The following is a 22763-nucleotide window of genomic DNA, read 5'->3' as shown; positions in this document are numbered from 1 at the left end:
CCCAAGACCAGGAGCTAATCGTGGGCTGGGTTCAGGATGAGGGCACGATAGGGAGACAAGGTGAGAATCAGTATTGGTACTGCCAATGTTTTAAAGCACTAAAAGGAAGGTTTTTTTCAGGTGTGGCTCAGGAGCAAGCTTGAATTTCAGTTGACTTGACTGGGAGCGGGGTAAGACCCCTCCAAGGTAAGCAGGTTCAAGAGCCCCCAGGAAGTTTTAGAGAGCAGGGACTTACTCTGCTCTCTTCCTGCAGATCTGAAGGGGGAAATGTGGGTGTTTGCCTGCAGCCAGAGCCATTCTCCCTGATGGCCCTGTGTGCCTGTCCAGAGGGAGGGAGCCAGGGAAGAAGGGGACAGACAGATGCCTTCTGGCCCACCCCTCCTTCTGCTAGAACTGATTGCAGTTTTAAATCTTTTTGTTTCTTCTAATTTTCTAAAAAGGTTTTCCCCTTAGGAAAATACTCCCTCATTAACGTTAGTCCAAAAAGTGCTTTTTTTCCCCCTTTTTCAGAATTTAGAGGGAAAAATACCCTGTGACTATTTTTAACACATGTGAGAGAGGAGAGATTCTTTTTTTCTTTGCTTAAATATTCTGATATTCCCATCACTGGTAACTGACATTTCCCAAAACTAAAAGTGAAATTTCCCAGTGGGGTCTCCAGTCTAAATAAGATTTATTAGAAAATAGGAATGAAGAGATCCGGGAGGGGGAGAGAGAGAGAGAGACTAAAAATTTTTCAAAGGATTTCAGTTATTTCAGCAAAAGTTCCTTTTAATTGAATTCATAAGCAGCATTTTGCAGTAATATTATTGTATGCCTTGTTTTTTTTTTTTTTATACCTACAGACTGATTTTTAGATCTGAAATTTGAAGGAATACAACTGCATGATTTTCCCCCCCTTACTGAGGAGGTCAAACAAAAAGAAGACAATTTAATCAATATAGAGTTTAGGTCAATCAACTCAAAGTGACTAGATGAAAGCCTAGAATTAAAACATTAAACATCTACTGAGCAGAATACCTAATTAGTATTGATCACCGAATAATTCTAAGCACATGTGCTGTTTACATAGAAAGGAAGCAATATATTTTCTTAGAAAAAGAAAAAGCAATAGCATTATATCTGGACCTGATTAACATGAGGTAAAGAAAAAAGGCCTTATAAAATGAGACTCATGACACCACCACATTAGAAAAAAACTTTGCTGGACAGGACACATTATTTAGCGGAAACTGTAATCGTGTCCAGGGATGGAAGACAGGACTTGGGGTGAGGGCTATGCCAGGAGAGAAGTATGAACAGGGACAGGAGCGACAGGCTGAAGCACACAACTGGATTTTTCTGACCTGATAGAAGAACTGGCAATTTTTTGAGCAAGATGCGGGGCATGGTTACTTTGTGTGAGATGTGGGTGATGACGTTACAAACATGACCTGCAGTCCTCATATTGAGCCTCCGACACTCATCTATACACTGTATTATACTGCGCTGATTTTACAGGGAGGAGACTGAGGATTAGGGAGGCCCAGTAACTAACCTAAGGACACCCAGATTGTCAATGGCAAAGGTGGAATTCCATCTAGGTTCTCCCTTTTCATCTCCCCATAGTAATGATTAGTTAGTGGGGGGTGAAGAGGAGCCTTCTCAAACACCCAAGGAAAAGTACACTTGAACAAGTACATTTCAGCCACTCAGCTAGAGCTTCCTTCATCTACTTTGTGTTATTGGTGTCATTAGAAGAAGGCTCACAGCTGTGGCCTCTGAGCTCAAAGAAAGTTGCTGACTTTCTTTGTAGACTGAAGTTTTAGATAATACCGTCTCCTTTTCCCTTAGTCTGGTGGAAGGCAGAGGCTATCTCTGAGGCCTCCAGACATGCTTAGACCTATCCAGAGGACTGACCGCAGCTCTTGGTTTTGAACCAAAAATTTTGGCTAATTCACCTTGACATAGTGACCATTGGTTAGAAGGTCAGTAGAAGGAGAATGGGAGAGAAAAATCTTTAGCCAATTGATTAGTTGAAACTTGAAATAAAGATGGTGGACAACATTAATACTATTACTATTAACATGTAATTGAAGTATTGTCTTTTTGTAGAATTTACTAATTTGGAAATCACTGGCCTATTTGTTTATGGCCTGAGGGAAAGTCAGGGTGAGAGAGACAGGAACTGGGGAGGGAAGGCTTCCCTGAGGAAGCGACTTTTCAACTGCATGTTCACTTGTTAGGGGCCAAGCTTGAGGAGCACTGCGGAGAAAGAGGTTTCTCCGAGGGGCAGGGCGGCTGGCGCAAGGACCCTGTGAAGCCCATACATTCGATTTTGCTGGAATTTACCCATTTTCCTAAGAACCATATTTCTTAAAAAACTGATCTTGCCCATTAGACTACACTAGACAAGCATATTCCTGCCCCTTTTTATTTGATGGCCTAACAGTGTTTACCGGGGGTGTTTATTGTTGGAGTTCAGGGACATAGGCATGCTTCATCGTGCCCAAGGGCAAGTGCATCCTGGCCTCAGAAGGAACTGGATGAAATCCCCAAAGCTAGCAGGAAAGAGGCAGAACACCTTCCCCATTTCTACTTTTTGTCTGTTTTTTTTCTCTTCATGAAGCTTCTTTTCACCTCTGCAGACCAGCTTTGCGTTCCTCTGAACACCTGATCAACTGCGATCACAGAAAAGCTTAGTTTCTATCACCTCGGTTCTGGGTACACCACTAACTGGCCATCTTGACTCTCATTTCCAAATATGGGGGCCAAAAAAATTGACTGATTCCACCTCAGTCAAGCATTCACCTCTGGGCCAATCATCCGTAGTCAAGAATGTTGATTTTAAATCGCTGATTTTGAGTTAGGGAGAAGCGGTTTCTCCTTACACCAGGTAAGTAGGCAGTCTCCAAAGACTCCCTGCGACTTTCCACATCTGGTCATCCAAGTCCTGCCCCCTTGAAACATCTGTTCAATGGTATGCTTATGCCAGACTGATCCCTTCTGTGAAGTTTTTCCCCTCTGAGCTGAGACATAGGTTAGGTGAGATTCCTGCTATGTTCTTTCTTATTTTGTCCTGGGGTCCCAGACACAAACCTCGGTAGGAGGCAGAAGGACCACTTTTAGCTCTTCCTACCTTGACTTCCAGATTCTTTAAAATATACTTATAACCTTGTTCCATGTTAACTGCTACTTACTACCACGACTTTAAAAATAATAATACGGCCGGGCGCGGTGGCTCACGCCTGTAATCCCAGCACTTTGGGAGGCCGAGGCGGGCGGATCACGAGGTCAGGAGATCGAGACCATCCTGGCTAACATGGTGAAGCCCTGTCTCTACTAAAAATACAAAAAATTAGCCGGGCATGGTGGTGGGCGCCTGTAGTCCCAGCTACTCGGGAGGCTGAGGCAGGAGAATGCCGGGAACCCGGGAGGCAGAGCTTGCAGTGAGCCGAAATCGTGCCACTGCACTCCAGCCTGGGTGACAGAGCGAGACTCTGTCTCAATAATAATAATAATAATAATAATAATAACAATAATACACCGGGCGTGGTGGCTTATGTCTGTAATCCCAGCACTTTGGGAAGCTGAGGCGGGCAGATCACTTGAGGTTAGGAGTTCGAGACCAGCCTGGCCAACATGGTGAAACCCTGCCTCTACTGAAAATACAAAAATTAGCCAGGTGTGGCGGCTTGCACCTGTAATCCCAGCTACTCGGGAGGCTGAGGTGGGAGAATCGCTTGAACCCGGGAGGCGGAGTTTGCAGTGAGCCAAGATCACAACACTGCACTCCAGCCTGGGTGACAGAGCAAGACTCTGTCTCAAAAATTAATTAATTAATTAATTAAAAAATAAAAATAAATACAAATAGAAGGGAAAAATGAGTCTATTAGTCTCCTTTCAGGATTCAATTAAACATCTGTTTTTCTCCCCCTTATTTATCTTAGAGATCAGTTAATTCACTCTATTACAAACCAGAGATGTTAAGTGACTTACCCGGGGTCGTACATTTGTGGCAGAACCCTCTGTACAGGGTTTTTTCAGTTATAAAGTGCTGCCTCCTACTGAGGTTTGTGTCTGGGACCCCAGGACAAAATAAGAAAGGACATAGCAGGAATCTCACCTAACCTATGTCTCAGCTCAGAGGGGAAGAACTTCACAGAAGGGATCAGTCTGGCATAAGCATACCATTGAATTGATGTTTCAAGGGGGCAGGACTTGGATGACCAGATCTTGGAAGAAAGACTTAGTCTAAGTCTCTGTGCATTCTGGAGAGGCCTTCCTCACCAGAAAGCCCAATGTTGGTGTTCAGCTGCTGCCCACCTTAGGGCACAATGAACCCTATTCTGCTGGAAGAGTTGTTCCATCAAAGAAATGGGATCTTTCTCAGAAGTCTCATGCAAATTTTAATTCATTCAGACGAAAGCAGATGAGTAGACACTGGGCGACTTTGAACCACTATTCAACCGACTCTGGGCCTCCATTATCAAATAAAATGGTTGGATAAGAACTAGGCAACTTCCATGATGGCTCATAGCTCTAAAATCACATGATTCCATAATAAGTAAATAGAAATAACAGAAGAAATTCATCAGACAATAAACACAAAACAGTTAGACATTAAGTCCTCAGGCTAAATGCAATTTTTAAAATTCAGGCTTTTTTTTTTAAAAAAAACCCAAATAATTAAAAGCTTAAAATTTTTAAGAAAATGATCTTATAACCACTGCATGAAACACTATCAACAATAAATTGCTTTTAAGTTATGAAAATAGGCCGGGTGCAGTGGCTCATGCCTGTAATCCCAGCACTTTGGGAGGCCGAGGCGGGCAGATCACGAGGTCGGGAGATTGAGACCATTCTGGCTAACATGGTGAAACCCCGTCTCTACTAAAGATACAAAAAATTAGCCAGGCATGGTGGCACACACCTGTAGTCCCAGCTACTTGGGAGGCTGAGGCAGGAGAACCACTTGAACCCGGGAGGCAGTGGTTGCAGTGAGCCAAGATCGCACCACTGCACTCCAGCCTGGGCAACAGAGTGAGACTCCATCTCAAAAAAAAAAAAGAAAAAAAGAAAAAGAAAACTCTACATATTAAATTTTAGGACACAGCCAAGTGATTCCCTTCTGCCTCCTATGACACTCTTAAACACAGATTACCTCATAGTAACAACACTGTTCTGGAGCAGAAAAATACCCATCTCACATAGGAAGACACTGAAATCCAAAGAAATGGATCTCAGGTGAGATACCATGCTCATGAGACCATAACCTAAAGTTTCAAGCAGCAGGCAAAACTGGAATTTTCTGAAATCAAGGGAAGCTTTATGTTATCCAATAATACTTTCATTTTGATTTTTTTTTTTTTTTTTTGGAGACGGAGTCTCGCTCTGTCGCCCAGTCTGGAGTGCAGTGGCGCAATCTCGGCTCACTGCAAGCTCCGCCTCCCGGATTCACGCCATTCTCTTGCCTCAGCCTCTCCGAGTAGCTGGGACTACAGGTGCCCGCCACCACGCCCGGCTAATTTTTTGTATTTTTAGTAGAGACGGGGTTTCATCGTGGTCTCGATCTCCTGATCTCGTGATCTGCCCGCCTCGGCCTCCCAAAGTGCTGGGATTACAAGCATGAGCCACCGCGCCCGGCCTCATTTTGATTTTTTAAAGGCTAATGATAAAAAATTAAAAATAAAAACACTAAAATACAAAAAAAGCTATCGATGAAACTGCACATTTAGTAGTTAAATACTAAGACAATAAAACAGGGCCGGGGGTGGTGGCTCATGCCTGTAATCCCAGCACTTTGGGAGGCCTAGGCAGGCAGATCATTTGAGGTCAGGAGTTTGAGACCATCCTGGCCAACATGATGCAACCACGTCTCTACTAAAAATACAAAAATTAGCCAGGCATGGTGGCGCATGCCTGTAGTCCCAGCTACCTGGGAGGCTGAGGCAGGAGAATGGCTTGAACCAGGGAGGTGGAGGTTGCAGTGAGCTAAGATGCCACCACTGCACTCCAGCCTGGGTGACAGGAGTGAAATTCCGTCTCAAAAAAAAAAAAAAAAAAAGACAATAAAACAAATTACAGATGATATGGAATTCTTTAATTATGCAGTTTAAGCTTACATATTTGAAAATATGAGTAAACTTATTTCCCTCAAAAATGCCAAAAATTGCTATCAAATAGACTCATCTATTTTTAGGAACTTTGGAAGTATAAAAGTTGAAAATTTTTCTTCATGTTTACCAATTTGAAAAACATCCTATTTAAGAATGTGTCCGTGTGTTTGTGTGTGTGTGTGTGTGTGTTGAACTGTTCCTTGGTGTGTGACTGTGCCTGTATAACTGTGCTGATGGGGCTAAGTGTGACCACCGCATGAAGTAATGAAGAAAGACCTGTGTCTCACTACGTAAGAAAAAATATCTAGTTTCTTCAAAAAAGAGAAAATCTCTATTTACTTACTTCTTCATGAAGGACTCCTTCAGAAGGAGCCATGAGGTATGAAAAGGGTGTTATTTCTAGGCAGTGTTTCCAAAAGTGTAGTAGGGTAGATAATTTTATGTGGCATATGAATAAACATTTTTATTTGAATAATTATGCTTTTATTTTTATCATTCCTCCCCACTCTCTCCTTCAACACTCACAGCCTTGGTACCACTGTCTGCCTGTGATCACTGGTTTTATTCACAGCGTCTATTTGGGTCCTCATGTCTGCCGCCACCCGCCAGGCCCTGAAGGTCACACCTCGCCGCCTACTCCCCACATAACTCTCTGCATTGTCTTTTCTGACCCTATATCCCTGTATTCTCTAACTAGAGAAACCCTTACCTGTGTCCTCTGCAACTCACAATAAATCATCAGCCAAAACTCAGTTTAGAGAACCAAGTGTAACTGTCTTTCCAATAAAGCAAAGCCATTCCCTGTTAACCAAGAGTTATAGGTGACAGTGAATGGCTTGCTTTCTATTTCAATTATTTATTGCTATGTAACAAATTGCCCCAAACTTAGTGGCTTAAAACAACAACCATTTTGTTTGCTTTTTAGCTTCTGTGGATTGATAGCTCAGCTGGCAGTTCTTGGTGTCTTTCAAAAGATGCCTGGAACTAGAGGCACCAGGAAGCCCCACCAGGAGGCCAGCCTCCTCCCTCTCCAATGCAAGGCATGTGGTCTCTCTGTGTGGTAGTTTGGGGGTCCCAGAAGAGATGGAAAATGGAAACTTCCAGGCCTTCTCAGGACTTAAGCCAAGAGCTACCACAGCGTCACTTCTGCCACCTTCTATTCATTAAGCAGTCCCAAAGCCAGGCCATATTCAAGGAGAGAAGAAATAAATTCCACCTCTGAGGGGTCGGGGGTGGTGATAAAGAATTTGCAGTCTTTTTTAGTCCATCCCAGTTTCTCAAACAGGAGAGTTCCTTTTAGTTTTCTATGCAGAACACTTTGAGAGTTTCTAAATCTATTTACTATTCTTTGGGATAGACTTAAGTTCCCTGGGTAGAAAAAGTGTGATATTTCCCCAGAGCAGTACAACATTGAGGTCAGGAGCTGGTTCAGACACACTGTAAGTGATTATAAAATTATGTACACATGAGTACATATAAATACTACTTGCCTTTCAAACAACACTCTGAAATCCAAGTTTTACAACCATGAACCTCACTTTGAAGGCGCTCTCACATTCTCTACTTTCTTAGAAATTAAAATTTATTTTCCAGTCCAGGCTGCGGCAGTCACCGAGGAAGGAGGCCAGCTCAGCTTGGCAGTGCCAGGGACATGGCCTTGGGGAACACCCCCCACAGACTGTGAATTCCTTCAGCAGTGATTGTGTCTCATTCTTTTTCACGTCTACGCATGCCCTTGCCTGACATGTAACAGACACTCAGCACTGGGTCAAAGAGTAGGCCGAGCACACTCAACTGGAAGAATAGCAAACAGGAAGTCATCATGGCCCCAATGTCTACTCATGGAAACCAAGAGAAAGGTCCCCATTGGCCATGACCAAGCAAGCAGAGCCTGTTGTTTTATCCAAAATCAAACTGCACATCCACAGAGGAGAGATTTCAAACATTGTAAGAGGATGTCAAGAAGAAAGTTTCTGGAAGAGAGCTCTGCCTTTTTCTCCTGTAAGCATGCTTGTCACCCAGGGACTAGTCTGCCAAGGTTATTTAGCAGCTAATCCAAGATTTGGATCATTGCCTAAAGTTACACTTGTTGGTATCTTGGGATTGGCCTTGGAAAGGTATCATACATAAGAGTATGCCAGAGTAAATTCCATTTCTTTGAAGATCAGCTCCATGGGGCTGATTTTGGTCCACAGCAGAACAGGCATTGATTGCTTACCTGTGAAGAATGCAAAATAAAGCATGGATTCAATGAGAAGGGAAGTTCACAGCCTTTGGCTTCCTAAACTCTGTGTCTATGATTTTTGAAGATTTTTTTATCCTCTGAATTGTACACATTTGAAATTTCAAGTGTTGTTTTAAATATTTATTTTAAATATTTTGTTTTAAATATTTAAGTATTTTGTTCCACTTGATGTATTTTACTTCTAGTATATATTTACTAGAAGTATTGTTCCACTTCTGGTGGAATAAAAATTATTTTCTAATCAGTAAAAGTATTTCTGTCCACACCTTTAAAAGTTAAAATTATAAATTATCAATTATAAATTTATTCACCCCAAATAAATGTAAGCAAATAAAAGACATTGTGTAAATTAACCTAGCATGGGAACTCTTCCTGCTTTCATTTAATTTCACCTCCCTCTGTAAAATTTCCCAGCGTATTACACTTTCAGGATATGCGTCTGCATTTCTGTTCATTTCACTGTCTACTGATTGAGTCTTCTTTTTATTTAAACTTACAAACTTATTTCAGGTAATTAAAGTCAATCTGTAGGAGGGAAGCCATGGTGTGGACAATTCAAAAATCACTTGTAGCTGGGCGCGGTGGCTCAAGCCTGTAATCCCAGCACTTTGGTAAGGCTGAGGCAGGCGGATCACGAGGTCGAGAGTTCAAGACCAGCCTGGCTAATATGGTGAAACCCCATCTCTACTACAAAATACAAAACATTACCCGGGCGTGGTGGTGCTCATCTGTAGTCCCAGCTACTCAGGAGGCTGAGGCAGGAGAATCACTTGAACCTGGAAGGCAGAGGTTGCAGTGAGCCGAGATCGCACCACTGCACTCCAGCCTGAGTGACAGAGTGAGACTCTGTCTCAAAAAAAAAAAAAAAAAAAAAAAAATCACTTGTTCAATTTGGTAAATATATTGGCACTTACATTTGAGTGGCTGTATGACGTTTTTCAAATCAAATCTTTTTGCTCTGTGGGGAAAATTGCTAATTTTGCTCAGTTGCTCCTGAGCAGTCACTCCCAGCAATTTCACCTATACTAGAAGTAGATGCTAAAAGATTTGCCTTCCCTCTGGCAAATGCTGTGACTTCTCTGGAACTGGGGTCGACAAATGTTTGGGTTCAAAGGGCTTTTCTCTTTGCAAAGTAAACAGAAGGAACAGAGATGTGAAGAGCGCAAGTAATTAAGTAGGAATATATTGTCAATTACCTGGAAGGTACTTTACAGATTGCCAAGTAAATGATGATACCTCCATCATCATTCATTGGTGATATTTGTTAATGGATGTGCAATGTGTAGCACTGAGGTGAACAAACTGAAAAACAGCCTCATGGTTATTCAGGTGATGTGAGGGTTCCATCAGCCCAGACACTCACCTACAACAAAACAGCAGTTCTTTAAAGAAGAGCTTTATAAAGATACCACAAGGAGTAACCGATGTGATAATGATTGGCCCTACACTGCAGTATAAGAACTCCCTGCATTTTACAATGTCAGATTTATATATGACTCCAAATATATTAATTTCCAGTCTCTCTTTATTCTCCGAAGAATCTTAGCCAAGTGTATAACGGGATAATTCCCATCCTTGATGGCAGTCTTCTTCCCAAATTATCCAAGTTCTCCTGGGCCTTACAGGGGAACTTGTTCCCGGGGAGCCCCTGAGAGGTAGCTTTTTAAGTTCAGTTTGGAACAGATGACTTTGGGAAGGAAACTCTCCCAGACTTTGACACTCCTGTGAAAGACATGCAAATTCCTGCCCCTCATTTTTTGTTCCAGAGGAATTGCTTCCGGTTTGCACCAGGCTCTGCGCGATCAGCCTTCTGCCCGACCAGTTCTCAAAGTGCCCAGCTGCGTCCATGGGAGGGAAATTTTGTTTTCTCCTTTAGCAGAATTGGGGGGCCGGCTGACATGAGAGTTTCCCAGGGCAGAAACATGGGTGCCCTGGTATTTGTGTGACGTCCCGGACCCCGCCACACCGGGAGGCCTGGAGGTGGCGGTGGAACCGGTGTTCCGCGCCCGCCCCCGCAAGCCTGGGGTCTGGGAGGGCAGAGGCTGTCACTGTTTAACTTGGGGCCATCCCCACATAGCACCTCTCCTTCGACGCCAGCCTCTGCAGGTAACCGTAACATTCGATAGGAGGAAAGACGAGAACACCCACGCAGGCCAAGGTCAACTAAAGACCTCTAAAAACAAAATCTGTAAACTGCCCGTAAGGAAGTAGCCTGGAAGCTTCCAAGTAGCCTTGGGGGGCGGGAGCGGGGACGGGGGAGATCTTAAAATGCTAAGGAAATACCAAGCGAGGTTTCAGGTGACAAAGGAAAGAAAAAATACCAGACAATTTTCCTAAATTAGCTAATTAGTAAAATCCATTTGAGAAAAGGACTTGAGATTTAAACTAAAATGAACATTTAAGTTACCTAAAAAGTATAGTGAGAGGCCGGGCGCGGTGGCTCACGCCTGTAATCCCAGCACTTTGGGAGGCCGAGGCGGGCGGATCACGAGGTCAGGAGATCGAGACCATCCTGGCTAACACGGTTAAACCCCCGTCTCTACTGAAAATACAAAAAATTAGCCGGGCGAGGTGGCGGGCCCCTGTAGTCCCAGCTACGCGGGAGGCTGAGGCAGGAGAATGGCGTGAACCCCGGGGGGCGGAGCCTGCAGTGAGCGGAGATCGCGCCACTGCACTCCAGCCTGGGTGAAAGAGCGAGACTCCGTCTCAAAAAAAAAAAAAAAAAAAAAAGTATAGTGAAATAGACTAGAGCTATTAAGCCTCAAAACTAGCCGGAATGCCCTGACAAAGAGAGGGGGTGCCTTATGCGTTGAAACCTGTTCTAAATATGGCTAAAGTTTTGCAATAAAACATACTTTCTACTATAATTTGTGTTTGGCAAAATAGAATGCCCCAAATAAAAAAAAAACAAACAGTATTATTACCTGTTAGGAAACTTCTGTCTGGCATGGTGGCTCATGCCTGTACTCTCAGCCCAGCACTTTGGGAGGCCGAGGTGGGAGGATAGTTTGAGCCCAGGAGTTCCATGCCAGCCTAGGCAACATAGGGAGACCCACCTCTATTTTTTTTTTTTTTTTCAAAAAGGAAACTTCTGTGTGTAATCATTTCTTACATATAAGGTGAGATAATGCCATCTGAAATTTTTTGAAAAACCAATATTATGCTTTTAAAAATAACACTAAATCACTAGCAGGTGGGGACATAGAAAATCAGCGTGTCAGTTAGGGTAAATAAATGCACTTTGGAGGGCCTCAGTAGAACACTTCTATGCTTGTCTTACACCGTCATTTTCTGTGGGTTTGTAGAAGCTTAGCGGTTCACTGGGGTAGGCCGCCTGCGTTGGCCAGTGCAGAGGACTGATGGCACTTGCAATCTCCCTCTCTAGATTTATGACGCTGCAATCTCCTCATCGAAGTAATGGTACATTTTTTTTCTTTTATTATTGGATTTTGCCTGTTTTTTTGTTGTTGTTGTTCTACAGATAAATACAAACTAATAAAGAGACATTAATTCTACTTTTCCATTTTTTTTTTTTTTTTTTTTGAAGATGGAGTCTTGCTCTGTCGCTAAGGCTGGAGTGCAGTGGTGACATCTCAGCTCACTGCAACTTCTACCTCCCGAGTTCAAGTGATTCTTCTGCCTGAGCCTCCCAAGTAGGTGGGACTACAGGTACACGCCACCTTGCCCGGCAAATTTTTGTATTTTTAGTGGAGATGGGGGTTTCACTGTATTGGCCAGGCTGGTCTTGAACTCTTGACCTCAGGTGATTCGCCCGCCTCAGACTCCCAAAGTGCTAGAATTACAGGCATGAGCCACCATGCCTGACCTTACTTTTTCACTTTTAATTTTTGTACTAACTTCTGTTCGTTGTAGTAATATAATGCAAAAGTGATAGTATTGTCATTTTGACAAAGTCAAATTTAAGCAATTAATCCAACATTTTGCATTATATTTGGTTAAAGAAAAACATGATTGACTTTAAAATTCAGAAGCTAAAAAAAATTAAGACAAGATCTACTTGGTTTTTTTGTTTGTTTTTTTTTTTTTTTTTTTTTTTTTTTTTTTTTTTTGAGACGGAGTCTCGCTCTGTCACCCAGGCACCCAGGCTGGAGTGCAGTGGCGCAATCTCGGCTTACTGTAAGCTCTGCCTCCTGGGGTCACGCCATTCTCCTGCCTTAGCCTCTTCGAGTAGCTGGGACTACAGGCGCCCCCCACCACGCCCGGCTAATTTTTTGTATTTTTAGTAGTGACGGGGTTTCACCGTGATCTCGATCTCCTGACCTCATGATCCACCCGCCTCGGCCTCCCAAAGTGCTGGGATTACAAGCGTGAGCCACCGCGCCCGGCCTAGATCTACTTGTTTTAAATAGGAAAAGGAAAAACTATATCTTCAGTATGTGTGTATATTTAGAAAGAAAAATCATATCTCCAATATGTGTGTATACATGTATGTAATTGTGTGTGTATAGAGTGTGTGTGTGAGAAAGGGTATGCAAACAAGTCTTATTTGACTGTAACACCTTATTACTGATATTCTCTCCAGTCATATATGATGATCAAGCAAGATGCATTGCTCTAAAAACGTAAAAGACACAGTTGCAAAATTGTTCATACTTCCAAATTTGCATCCATAAACTTTCCAAAGTTGCATCATTTTTGTCTAGTGAGATGTCTTTGTAATAAACGCACTAAAAGAAATTGTCTTTGGTTTTGCAGTTCAGATACAACACGTAGCCTCCTAGAGCCTAAACAAAGTTTCAGTGAAAGTTAGAGCCCTGAATAATTTAGAGAAGCATGGAAACAATTTGGCTTCCCTACAGCTTGTTCTGTGAACCTCAATGAGAACCTGTATGAAAGTTGGTGTTTTTTTTTTGTTGTTGTTGTTGTTGTTGTTTTTTAAAAAAAAAAAAAGGTTAGGGGAGGGAGTAGAATTCCTTGTTAAAAACATTTTGGGAAACATTTTATATCCTCCCTGTTGGAGACTCACAACATACATTAACATATTAAAGACTCTTAAATTTATGCTTAATTGATTTTCAACAAAGGTGCCATGGTAATTCAATAGAGAAAGGATAGTCTTTTCAACAAATGGTGCTAGGACAATTCAATAGCCACATGCAAAAAGATATATTTAAACCTTTGCCTCCCACATCATATTCAAAATTTAACTCCAAATGAATCATAGATCTAAATGTAAGAGCTAAAATTGTAAAACTCTTAAAAGAAAACATAGGCATAAATCTTTGTGACCTTTGTAGATACAACAAAGCACAAGCACTAAAAAAAATTGATAAATTGGACTTTGTCAAAACTAAAAACTTCTGTGCCTCAGAAGACACCATTAATAATAGTGAAGAGAAAAACAACAGACAGAGAAAAAACATGCAAATCATATCTGATTAAGGCCTTGTATCTAGAATATAGAAGGAACTCTTGCAACTTAATAATAAGGGAATTACCCAATTTTAAAATGGGCAAAAATTTGAATAAACATTTGGGTAAAGAAGCTATATGAATGGTCAATAAACAAATGAAAAGATACTCATTATTGGTCATCAAGGAATGCAAATAGAAACCACAGTGAGATACTACTACATACCCGCTAGGATGGTTAGAATCAACAGACAATGACAAATGGCGGTAAGGATGTGGAGAAACTGGGACTCTCACACACTGTCAGTAGAAATGCAAATGATGCAACTACTTTGGAAAACGTGGAAATTTCTTTAAAAGTTTAACATAAGTTCACCATATGATTTACAATTCCATTCCAAAGTATATACCTAAGAGAAATATAAAAATGCGTGTCCACACTAAAGCTTGTACTCAAATGTTATTCACAGTACCACAAAGTGAAAACAACCCAAATGTCCATAAACTGATGAATGGATAAGCTAAATGTGGTATACTTATATGCAATACTATTTGGCAATAAAAAGCAATGAAGTATTGATACATGCTACAAAATGGATGACCCTCAAAAACATGCTAAGCTGGGTGCGGTGGCTCACGCCTGTAATCCCAGCACTTTGGGAGGCTGAGGCAGCTGGATCACCTGAGGTCGGGAGGTCGAGACCAGCCTGACTGACATGGAGAAACCCCATCTGTACTAAAAATACAAAATTAGCCGGGTGTGGTGGCACATGTCTGTAATCCCAGCTGAGGCAGGAGAATCGCTTGAACCTGGGAGGCAGAGGTTGCGGCGAGCCGAGATTGCGCCATTGCACTCCAGCCTGGGCAACAAGAACGAAACTCCATCTCAAAAAACAAAACAAAACAAAATCATTATGCTAAGTGGCAGGGCAGGGTGGCTCACACCTGTAATCCCAGCACTTCGGAAGGCCAAGGCAGGAGGATCACTTGAGCCCAGAAGTTTCAGCTTGAAGTGGGCTATGATTGCACCACTGCACTCCAGCCTAGGTGACAGAGCAAGACCTATTGTAGAAGTCCATTTATGTAAAATTTCTAGAAAAGAGAAATCTATAAAGACAGAAAGTAGATTAGTGGTTGCCTGGGGCTGGAGTGAAGAATAGCGAGTGATGGCAAATAGAAACAAATTTTTTTTGAGGGTGGTGAAAATGTTTTAAACTTGGATTTTGGTGATGGTTGCATAAGTGTAAATACACTAAAAATCATTTAATTGTTCCTTTAAGACAAGTGAATTTCATGGCACATAAATTATACCTCAATAAAGTTGTTATTTGTTTAGAAAGAAAGGGTGTTCTCTTTTCAAACAGTTTGGGAAACATTTTATATCCCACTTCTTGGAAAGTCACAACATATATTAACATATTAAAGAACAAGCAACTCTATAATAAAGAAACCTATTTAATTTTAAATCCAGCATTAACCAAATTTATGTGACCACAAGAATTTTTTTAAATTATGCCAATTACACCCCTTCAAAATGAGTGTTAAGGGAAAAATAATCAGGAGCTGCTGAAGGTAGTTTCTTTCACTCTCTGTCCCTTAACTTCTCTCTCTTTTTTTTTTCTTTTTTTTTTTTTGAGGTGGAATTTCGCTCTTGTTGCCCAGGCTGGAGTGTGATGGTGCTATCTCAGTTCACTGCAACCTTCGCCTCACGAGTTCAAGCGATTCTCCTGCCTCAGCCTCCCGAGTAGCTGGGATTACAGGTGTCTGCCACCACGCCCAGCTAATCTTGTATTTTTCATAGAGATGGGGTTTCACCATGTTAGTCAGGCTAGTCTCGCACTTCTGACCTCAGGTGATCTGCCCAACTCGGCCTCCCAAAATGCTGAGATTACAGGTGTGAACCACCACGCATGGCCCCCTGAACTTCTCTAAGCTCTTAAGTCCAAGAAAATGGCACATACTTTACTAATCTCTGAGATTTTTTTTTTTTTTGCAAAAATAAACGCAATTTATATAATTACTGAGTCCATACACATCAGTAAGCTGGAGAGGTCTTCCCACCCACCCGTCACTGCCATTGTATATACAGGGTTTCTGCTGGGGTGTCAGGCTGAGAGGCTGAGATTAAAAAGTAATTGTCATTGAAGCTGAATGTAATTAATTACATAATTTGCAGTTGTTCAAGATTAATTCAACTAAAATTACATCATAAAATTAGCGCATTAACAAGGATTACTGTCAAAAGGAAAGTAGGTGTGAATCAAGCACCTGACTTATGGTATATGACTCATACCCAAAAGCACCGTGGGTTCATATCTGGATCACATATAACAGGTGAATGACAAACATGTCCTCACTAGATGTAATTAGGGAAATAATTGATGCAAACCCTACACTACAGAATTCTCATCATGGGAACCATAGTTGGAAAAATCTGGAAGCCCCTGATGTGTGTGTCTGTTGTTTTGTATGGGGGTGGGGTCATTGTTGCAGCAGAAGATATGAAAAAATTTTGATCAGAATTATTACATAAGGAAGGAGAAGCAGAATTTTTAAAAATGCATTAACAAGTAAGATGTGTTCTGCAAACAACTCTCCTAAACTTTTTTGTCAGACAGGAATGATTGTGGGGATGAGAAATGGATAACTGATTTATTATACCCAATTGATTTTTTTTTTTTTTTTTTGCAGAGGATTTTCTGGTCACTGGAAAACCTACTAGACAAATTCTAAAAGAGCTGTAACACTTCTGATTGTTTTAATGTAAATAATTTCTTATGGCTATATTAACAAAGAACTATTACAGTCACATATATGGATTTTCTTTTTTTTTTTTTTTTTTGAGACAGAGTCTCGCTCTGTTGCCCAGGCTGGAGTGCAGTGGCACGATCTCAGCTCACTGCAAGCTCCGCCTCCCGGGTTCACACCATTCTCCTGCCTCAGCCTCCGGAGTAGCTGGGACTACAGGCACCCGCCACCATGCCCAGCTAATTTTTTTGTATTTTTAGTAGAGATGGGGTTTCACCGTGTTAGCCAGGATGGTCTCCATCTCCTGCCCTCGTGATCCACACACCTCGGCCTCCCAGAGTTCTGGGATTACAGGCATGAGCCACCAAGACTGGCCAAGGTGGATTTGTTAATAAAATGATACTTTTTAATGATACTTTTGGGAAAAACATTGGCTTCAATCAAGGCACAGATTATGTTATTTGCCCCTTGTCTTTATTCCAAATATATGCAAATAATGATACTGATATAAGCCCAAAAGATGCCAGACAGAATTTCAGGATATTAGTTTTCATATTTGGGAAATGAATATAAACTTTTGATGGAATTATTTGGATATACGCTGGGTAGAAGGCAAAATGAACATTATAAGACACCATTTAAAATAAATTTGGCGTCAACTTATCAGTAGTTACTTGTAACTAGAATAATCTTTTAAATGAAAGTGTGTATAGAAGAAAGCCAGAGTCACCTACGATTAAACTTCTTTTTGTTTTGTTTTGTTTTGTTTAGAAACTGATGTTTATTTTCCATCAACCATTTTTCCATGTTGCTTAAGAGCCTGTGCAAGAACAGCTTAAGACCATTTAGTGGTTGCTCCTACCCATTCAGTGGCCTGAGCAGTGGGAGCTGCAGACCAGTCTTCCGTGGCAGGCTGAGCGCTCCGGTCTTCAGTAGGGAACTGCTGAATAGGCACAGAGGGCACCTGCACACCTTTAGACTGGTCTGCAACCTCAAGCTGAGTAGCAGCGAACTCAGGAGCTGGAGCAGTCCATTCACCCTGAAATTCCTCCTTGGTCACAGCCTTTTCAGCGGCAGCCTGCTCTTCTTTTTCAATCTCTTCAGGATCTCCGTAGAAGCAGAAATCAGGCATGACCTCCCACGGTTGTTCACGGGAGATGGTGCCACGCATGCACAGAACTTCCCAAGCCAGCATCCACCACATCAAACCCACTGAGTGAGCTCCCTTGTTGTTGCATGGGATGGCAATGTCCACATAGCGCAGAGGAGAATCTGTGTTACACAGAGCAATGGTGTAGGTACCAATGGTAGGTAGGTTAAAATGAGATGCCTCCGTGAGAGGCTGGTGGTCAGCCCTGGGGTCAGTAACCACAGGAAGCCATGGCTCCTGGAAGGCTGCCTGGATCTGGTTAGTGAAGGTTCCAGGAGTGAAGCGGCCAGCAATTGGAGTAGCTCCAGTGGCAGCAGCAAACTTCAGCACAGCCCTCTGGCCAGTATTCCTGGAGGATATAACACTGACATCAGCAGGGTTTTCAATGGCAACAATGGCACGAGCTGCCAGCAGAAGCTTCTCCCAGGTCCTCTTCAGATTTATGATGTAGGTGCCATCACTTTTCCTTTTATAGATGTACTGTTCCATCTGGAAGTCAAGATTGGTGCCACCTAAGTGCGTTCCTGCTGCAAGGAACTTAAGGACATCCTCCTCCTTCATTTGCAGTACATCAAGGGCTCCGGACATTGTGAAAGTTTCCCTTTAAGTTATGACGGGAATCCAGAACAACGCCGTATGGACCCCTCGTGTAGGTAGCGCGGAAAGGCAATTAAACTTGTTAAAGCAAGGTGAGAAAAGCAAGAACTTTTGGATACTCTCTAAAAATCTGAATTTGTGTTTCAAGTACAGATGTAAATTACAGCTTAATAACATGCTTATCGCAGAAGAGCAAGCCAAAAGGGCTGCAGGTATGCAACTCCAGACCACTCTGAAAACCCAAAATGTTTTAGAAAGTCAAGATAACTTATTCAACGCCTTCCTGCTAGCCGCACCCCCTCCAGGTTAATCTATTTTTTATTCATAATCTACTTTTGTTCTATATCACGCTTTTTTGTAAAGTTTGTGGCTCAATTACTTCTATTTTGCAAATTCTGCTTCCCCTTCTTACGACTTTCCTTCGCTAGTTTTAAGGTTTTGCCCTCAAAACCAGGGTTACCTCACCTCTGATGGCACCCCATCTTCATATATTCTTCACGACTCTTCAGGTAAACTGGATCCTCGTTTTCTCAAAAACAGCTTTGCAATTCCTGATGTGCATTTGCTATCTTATAAATAAAAAAGTAAAATATTATTTGATCCTATTTATACACAAATGTTTTTTATTAACTCCAGATTGGGTGAATAGTTGAGGATTTTGAAGAAGTTAGATGGCGAATTCAGGCAAAGGCTCTTTTTAGGAAAAATAGGAGTGGGAATAGAGCCTATTTGTGAGGTGGCTGTGTCCACCTGGAAGCCACTTCTTCTATCTGCATAGATATGATGAAGACCCACCCCATTAAGACTTTCTCCATATTTATGTGTCATTTCCTTTCAGCCTATAGCCAAAATGATCTTTGTTCTCTCCTGCTGGATTCAAGAATCATTAAGTACTTAGCAATTGTTTTAAATAATTTTGAATAATAATAATATAATCACCTTCACGGAACATAGAGAAAAATGAGAAAAGAAAATAAAATCACCCTTATTTCTGCTACCCTAAAGCAATCTTTGTTGGGGTTTTAACACATTTCTTTCCTTTTTCTATCAACTTAAAGATCTCCCCTGTTGCCAAATCTTCTTCATAATCATAATTTATAAGCTATGCATAATCCAATATTTTTGAAATATTTAATTTTTTTGACATTTTAAAATCACAATACTGTGATGAATATCTTTCTGCATATACTTTATCAATATTTGGGGTTTAGTAATTATCTTTAATTAACCTTAGCCCTCCAGGACTCAAGCAATAGGACAAAGCATATCTTGATGTCTATTTATTCCAACTTCATATAAGAGGGTATCCCACTGTCAGCAGGTAGAAATGCTAGCATTTGTTCATTTCGCTGTCTAAAGGAATGCAGTCTTGTTAGTCTAAGTCAAAGACCATTGTGAACTTGACAGATGTCATTTTTATTTTTTTATCATTATTATTATTTTTTTTTTGAGACGGAGTTTTGTCTTGTAGCCCAGGCTGGAGTGCAGTGGTGCAGTCTCTGCTCACTGCAACCTCTGTCTCCCAGGTTCAAGCAATTCTTCTGCCTCAGGCTCCTGAGAAGCTGAGATTACAGGCATGCTCCACCACACCCAGATAATTTTTTTGTATTGTTAGTAGAGACAGGGTTTCACCATGTTGGCCAGGCTAGTCTCAAACTCCTGATCCCAAGTAATCCACCCACCTCCGCCTCCCAGAGTGCTGGGATTAAAGGCGTGAGCCACCGCACCCGGCTGATGGATGTCACTTTTAAAGAAAAAATAGGTAGTTTGGCTTAAAAGGGAATAAGGGGGAAATTCACCTCTAATAGCGTTTTGTTCTTAATAAAAAATACTTTACATTTAGTCTTCATTAAAGAACCAAGACAATGTTATTCAAGGTTATATGCTGCAGTGTTTTAATAGATTGAAAGGGTTGATAAAGTTGGTTTCTTCAATCTCATTTTTCATTGTTTCCTCCCAAATAATGTATTTCATTGTTAATATAAAAGTGCACTGTTGTATTCGCAAAAGAACTTGATAGTTCATAAAGAATGGGAAAAAAATATGCAAATCTTTGCCAATCTCCAAGTCCCTTAAGGTTAATTTAACTGTCACAAGTAATTTTCCAAGAAAGAAAGCAGCCTGTGTCCATGAACCAGCCAGTTAACTCATCTACACTTGCAGTGTGCATTTTGCTCCTGTGTAATTTTTTCATCACAGTATGACTTACTGTGTCAGAAGCATTGATAAGGGTGGCAACCACATTCTGTTCACACTGAATATTTGGGCAAATCTTTGAGCAAATCTTGAAGTCATTCTGTAGCAGGTAATGCGTCCTTCATCACAAATTCACAAATCACCAGCATTAGATAATTACACTACCCATCCATAACTCTTTTGTTAAGTAGCACGTCCATGCAATCACCGTACGTGATTCTGAACACATCAATAAGATACTAGGGCCAGGTGCAGTGGCTCATGCCTGTAATCCCAGCACTTTGGGAGGCCGAAGGGGGCAGATGGCTTTAGGTCAGGAGCTCGAGACCAGCTGGACCAACATAGTGAAACCCCGTCTCTACTAAAAATACAAAAATTAGCCAGGCATGGTGGCACATGCCTGTAATCCCAGCTACTCGGGAGGCTGAGGCATGAGAATCGCATGAACGCAAGAGGCAGTGGTTGCGGTGAGCTGAGATCGTGCCACCGCACGCCAGCCTGGGTGACAGAGCGAGACTAAGTCTCTCTCTCTATATATAAAATAATATATATTCAGTAGTTACAATTATACATATATATTCAGTATATATATTCAGTAAATAGTTACAATTATACATATATACAACATTATACATGTATATATACATATATACATTATACATGTATATATACATATATATATAGAGAGAGAGAAGAAGAGTGTTTGCCACAATCATTCTGTAATCCCTTAAAATATTTTTTCTGCCTCCTCAAAAAATAAACTCTGCATCACAAATACATTTTCAGTGTTTCTGCTTGAAATTAGCAGGTTCTAATTAATTTTTCAGGGTCCATTTGGGGTCATCCTTCTTGTGCTAATCCTGCTTCCATCTGACCATGTTGCTTCGCACTGCACCGCGATTAAGAAACAGGAAATAGAATGGATGGCTCTGGGCCCCTAACCCTTCCCTCCATTTCCACTGGCATGTGAACTCACGGTGACCTGTTCTGGTTATCTCTTGCTGCATAACAAGCTACCTAAACCTGGTGGCTTAAACAACCATCATTTATTTTGCACATGCATCTGCAATTTGGGCAGGGCTCTGCAGGGACAGCCTATTTCTTTCCATGCAGTGTCAGCTGGTGACTCACCTGCTAGGGGCTGCAACCATCCGAGTCCCTTACATATCTAGTAGTTGATGCTGGCGAATGGCTGGGGCCTCAGCTGAGGCTGCTGGCTGGAACACCTGCATGTGGCCTTTCCATATGGGATCTTGCCTTCCTTACGTAGTGTTTGGATCCCAAGAATGTGTCCCAAGAGGATAAGGCAGAATCTACAGCATTTTTATGACCTATCTTTGGAAGTCATATGGCATCACTTCCAACTATATACACTGTTGGTCGAGGCAGTCACAGAGACCTGCCCAAGTTCAAGCAGAGAGGATATATGCCACACTACTTGATGGGAGGAGTGTCATCTTCTCATTGTACAAGTAGCGTGTGGAATGAAATATATTATGGTGGCCATTTTTGAAAAATAAAACCTACGGTCGCTAAATAAATCAGTCAGATGTAAAATATTCATTGAAAAAGACTTGCTTTTGAAAGTATTTGTTTACCTAGGTATTTAGATACTACCATTGGTATCTACATACCATTATATAAACCTTGCAGTATCTCGGGGATAGTACTCATATGTGTTGAATACTCTGCTAGGCACTAGGGTCCAAAGAGAAAAGGCATTAGCCTAACCCACAAGAAGTGTATAATCTATTGGGAGACACCCTTCAGTAAATAGTTACAGTTATACATGATAGGCCGGGTGCAGTGGCTCACGCCTGTAATCCCAGTACTTTGGGATGCCGAGGCAGGTGGATCACTTGAGGTGTGGAGTTGGAGACCAGCCTGGCCAATGTGGTGAAACCCCATCTCTACTAAAAATTTAAAAAATTAGCCGGGCGTGGTGGCGCACCCCTGTAATCCCAGCTACTTGGGAGCTGAGACAGGAGAACCGCTTGAATACAGGAGGCAGAGGTTGCAGTGAGCCGAGATTTTGCCACTTAACTCCAGCCTGGGCGACAGAACAAGAATCAGTCTCAAAAAATTAAAAAAATAAAAAAATTATACTTGATAAATGCAATAATGTAGATACATATTGACATATATATGAAAAGAACACTGCATCTCATTCTGTCTGAGTGAAACATAGATGCCTTCATAGAGGAGGACTCCTTTATGCTGGCTCTTTCAAATTCTGATAATAAAAAAGGGGGGAAATCATTTATATTGTAGGAACGGGGTACTTCCACAGCCATATTTCTAACGTAGGCACCAACTTCAAGGCAATTGGAAATAAACGACCTTGCACTTGGAATAT

At 41.6% G+C, this 22763-nt stretch overlaps 1 protein-coding gene, 1 non-coding gene and 1 pseudogene across 2 annotated transcripts; 1 reads left to right on the top strand and 2 right to left on the bottom strand.

Moving 5' to 3' along the window:
- Positions 1 to 7920: 7920 nt before the first annotated feature.
- LOC129485826 (OCIA domain-containing protein 2-like) lies at positions 7921 to 8383 on the top strand (annotated as a pseudogene).
- An 8023-nt stretch (positions 8384 to 16406) lies between these two features.
- On the bottom strand, positions 16407 to 16465 carry LOC129487060 (U7 small nuclear RNA). The gene has a single exon (XR_008659188.1). It is a non-coding gene; the product is annotated as a U7 small nuclear RNA (small nuclear RNA).
- Positions 16466 to 17284: 819 nt separating this feature from the next.
- Positions 17285 to 18253, bottom strand: LOC129485825 (small ribosomal subunit protein uS2-like). The gene has a single exon (XM_055284835.2). The coding sequence runs from the start codon at positions 18200 to 18202 to the stop codon at positions 17300 to 17302; it is 903 nt and encodes a 300-aa protein (XP_055140810.1). The 5' UTR covers positions 18203 to 18253; the 3' UTR covers positions 17285 to 17299.
- Positions 18254 to 22763: the final 4510 nt, after the last annotated feature.

This window comes from Symphalangus syndactylus, chromosome 7 (genome assembly GCF_028878055.3).
Source record: "Symphalangus syndactylus isolate Jambi chromosome 7, NHGRI_mSymSyn1-v2.1_pri, whole genome shotgun sequence".
In the NCBI taxonomy this organism is placed as follows: domain Eukaryota; kingdom Metazoa; phylum Chordata; class Mammalia; order Primates; family Hylobatidae; genus Symphalangus; species Symphalangus syndactylus.
The sequence above is the reverse complement of the archived record's forward strand: the minus strand, read 5'-3'. Positions and strand labels throughout refer to the sequence as shown.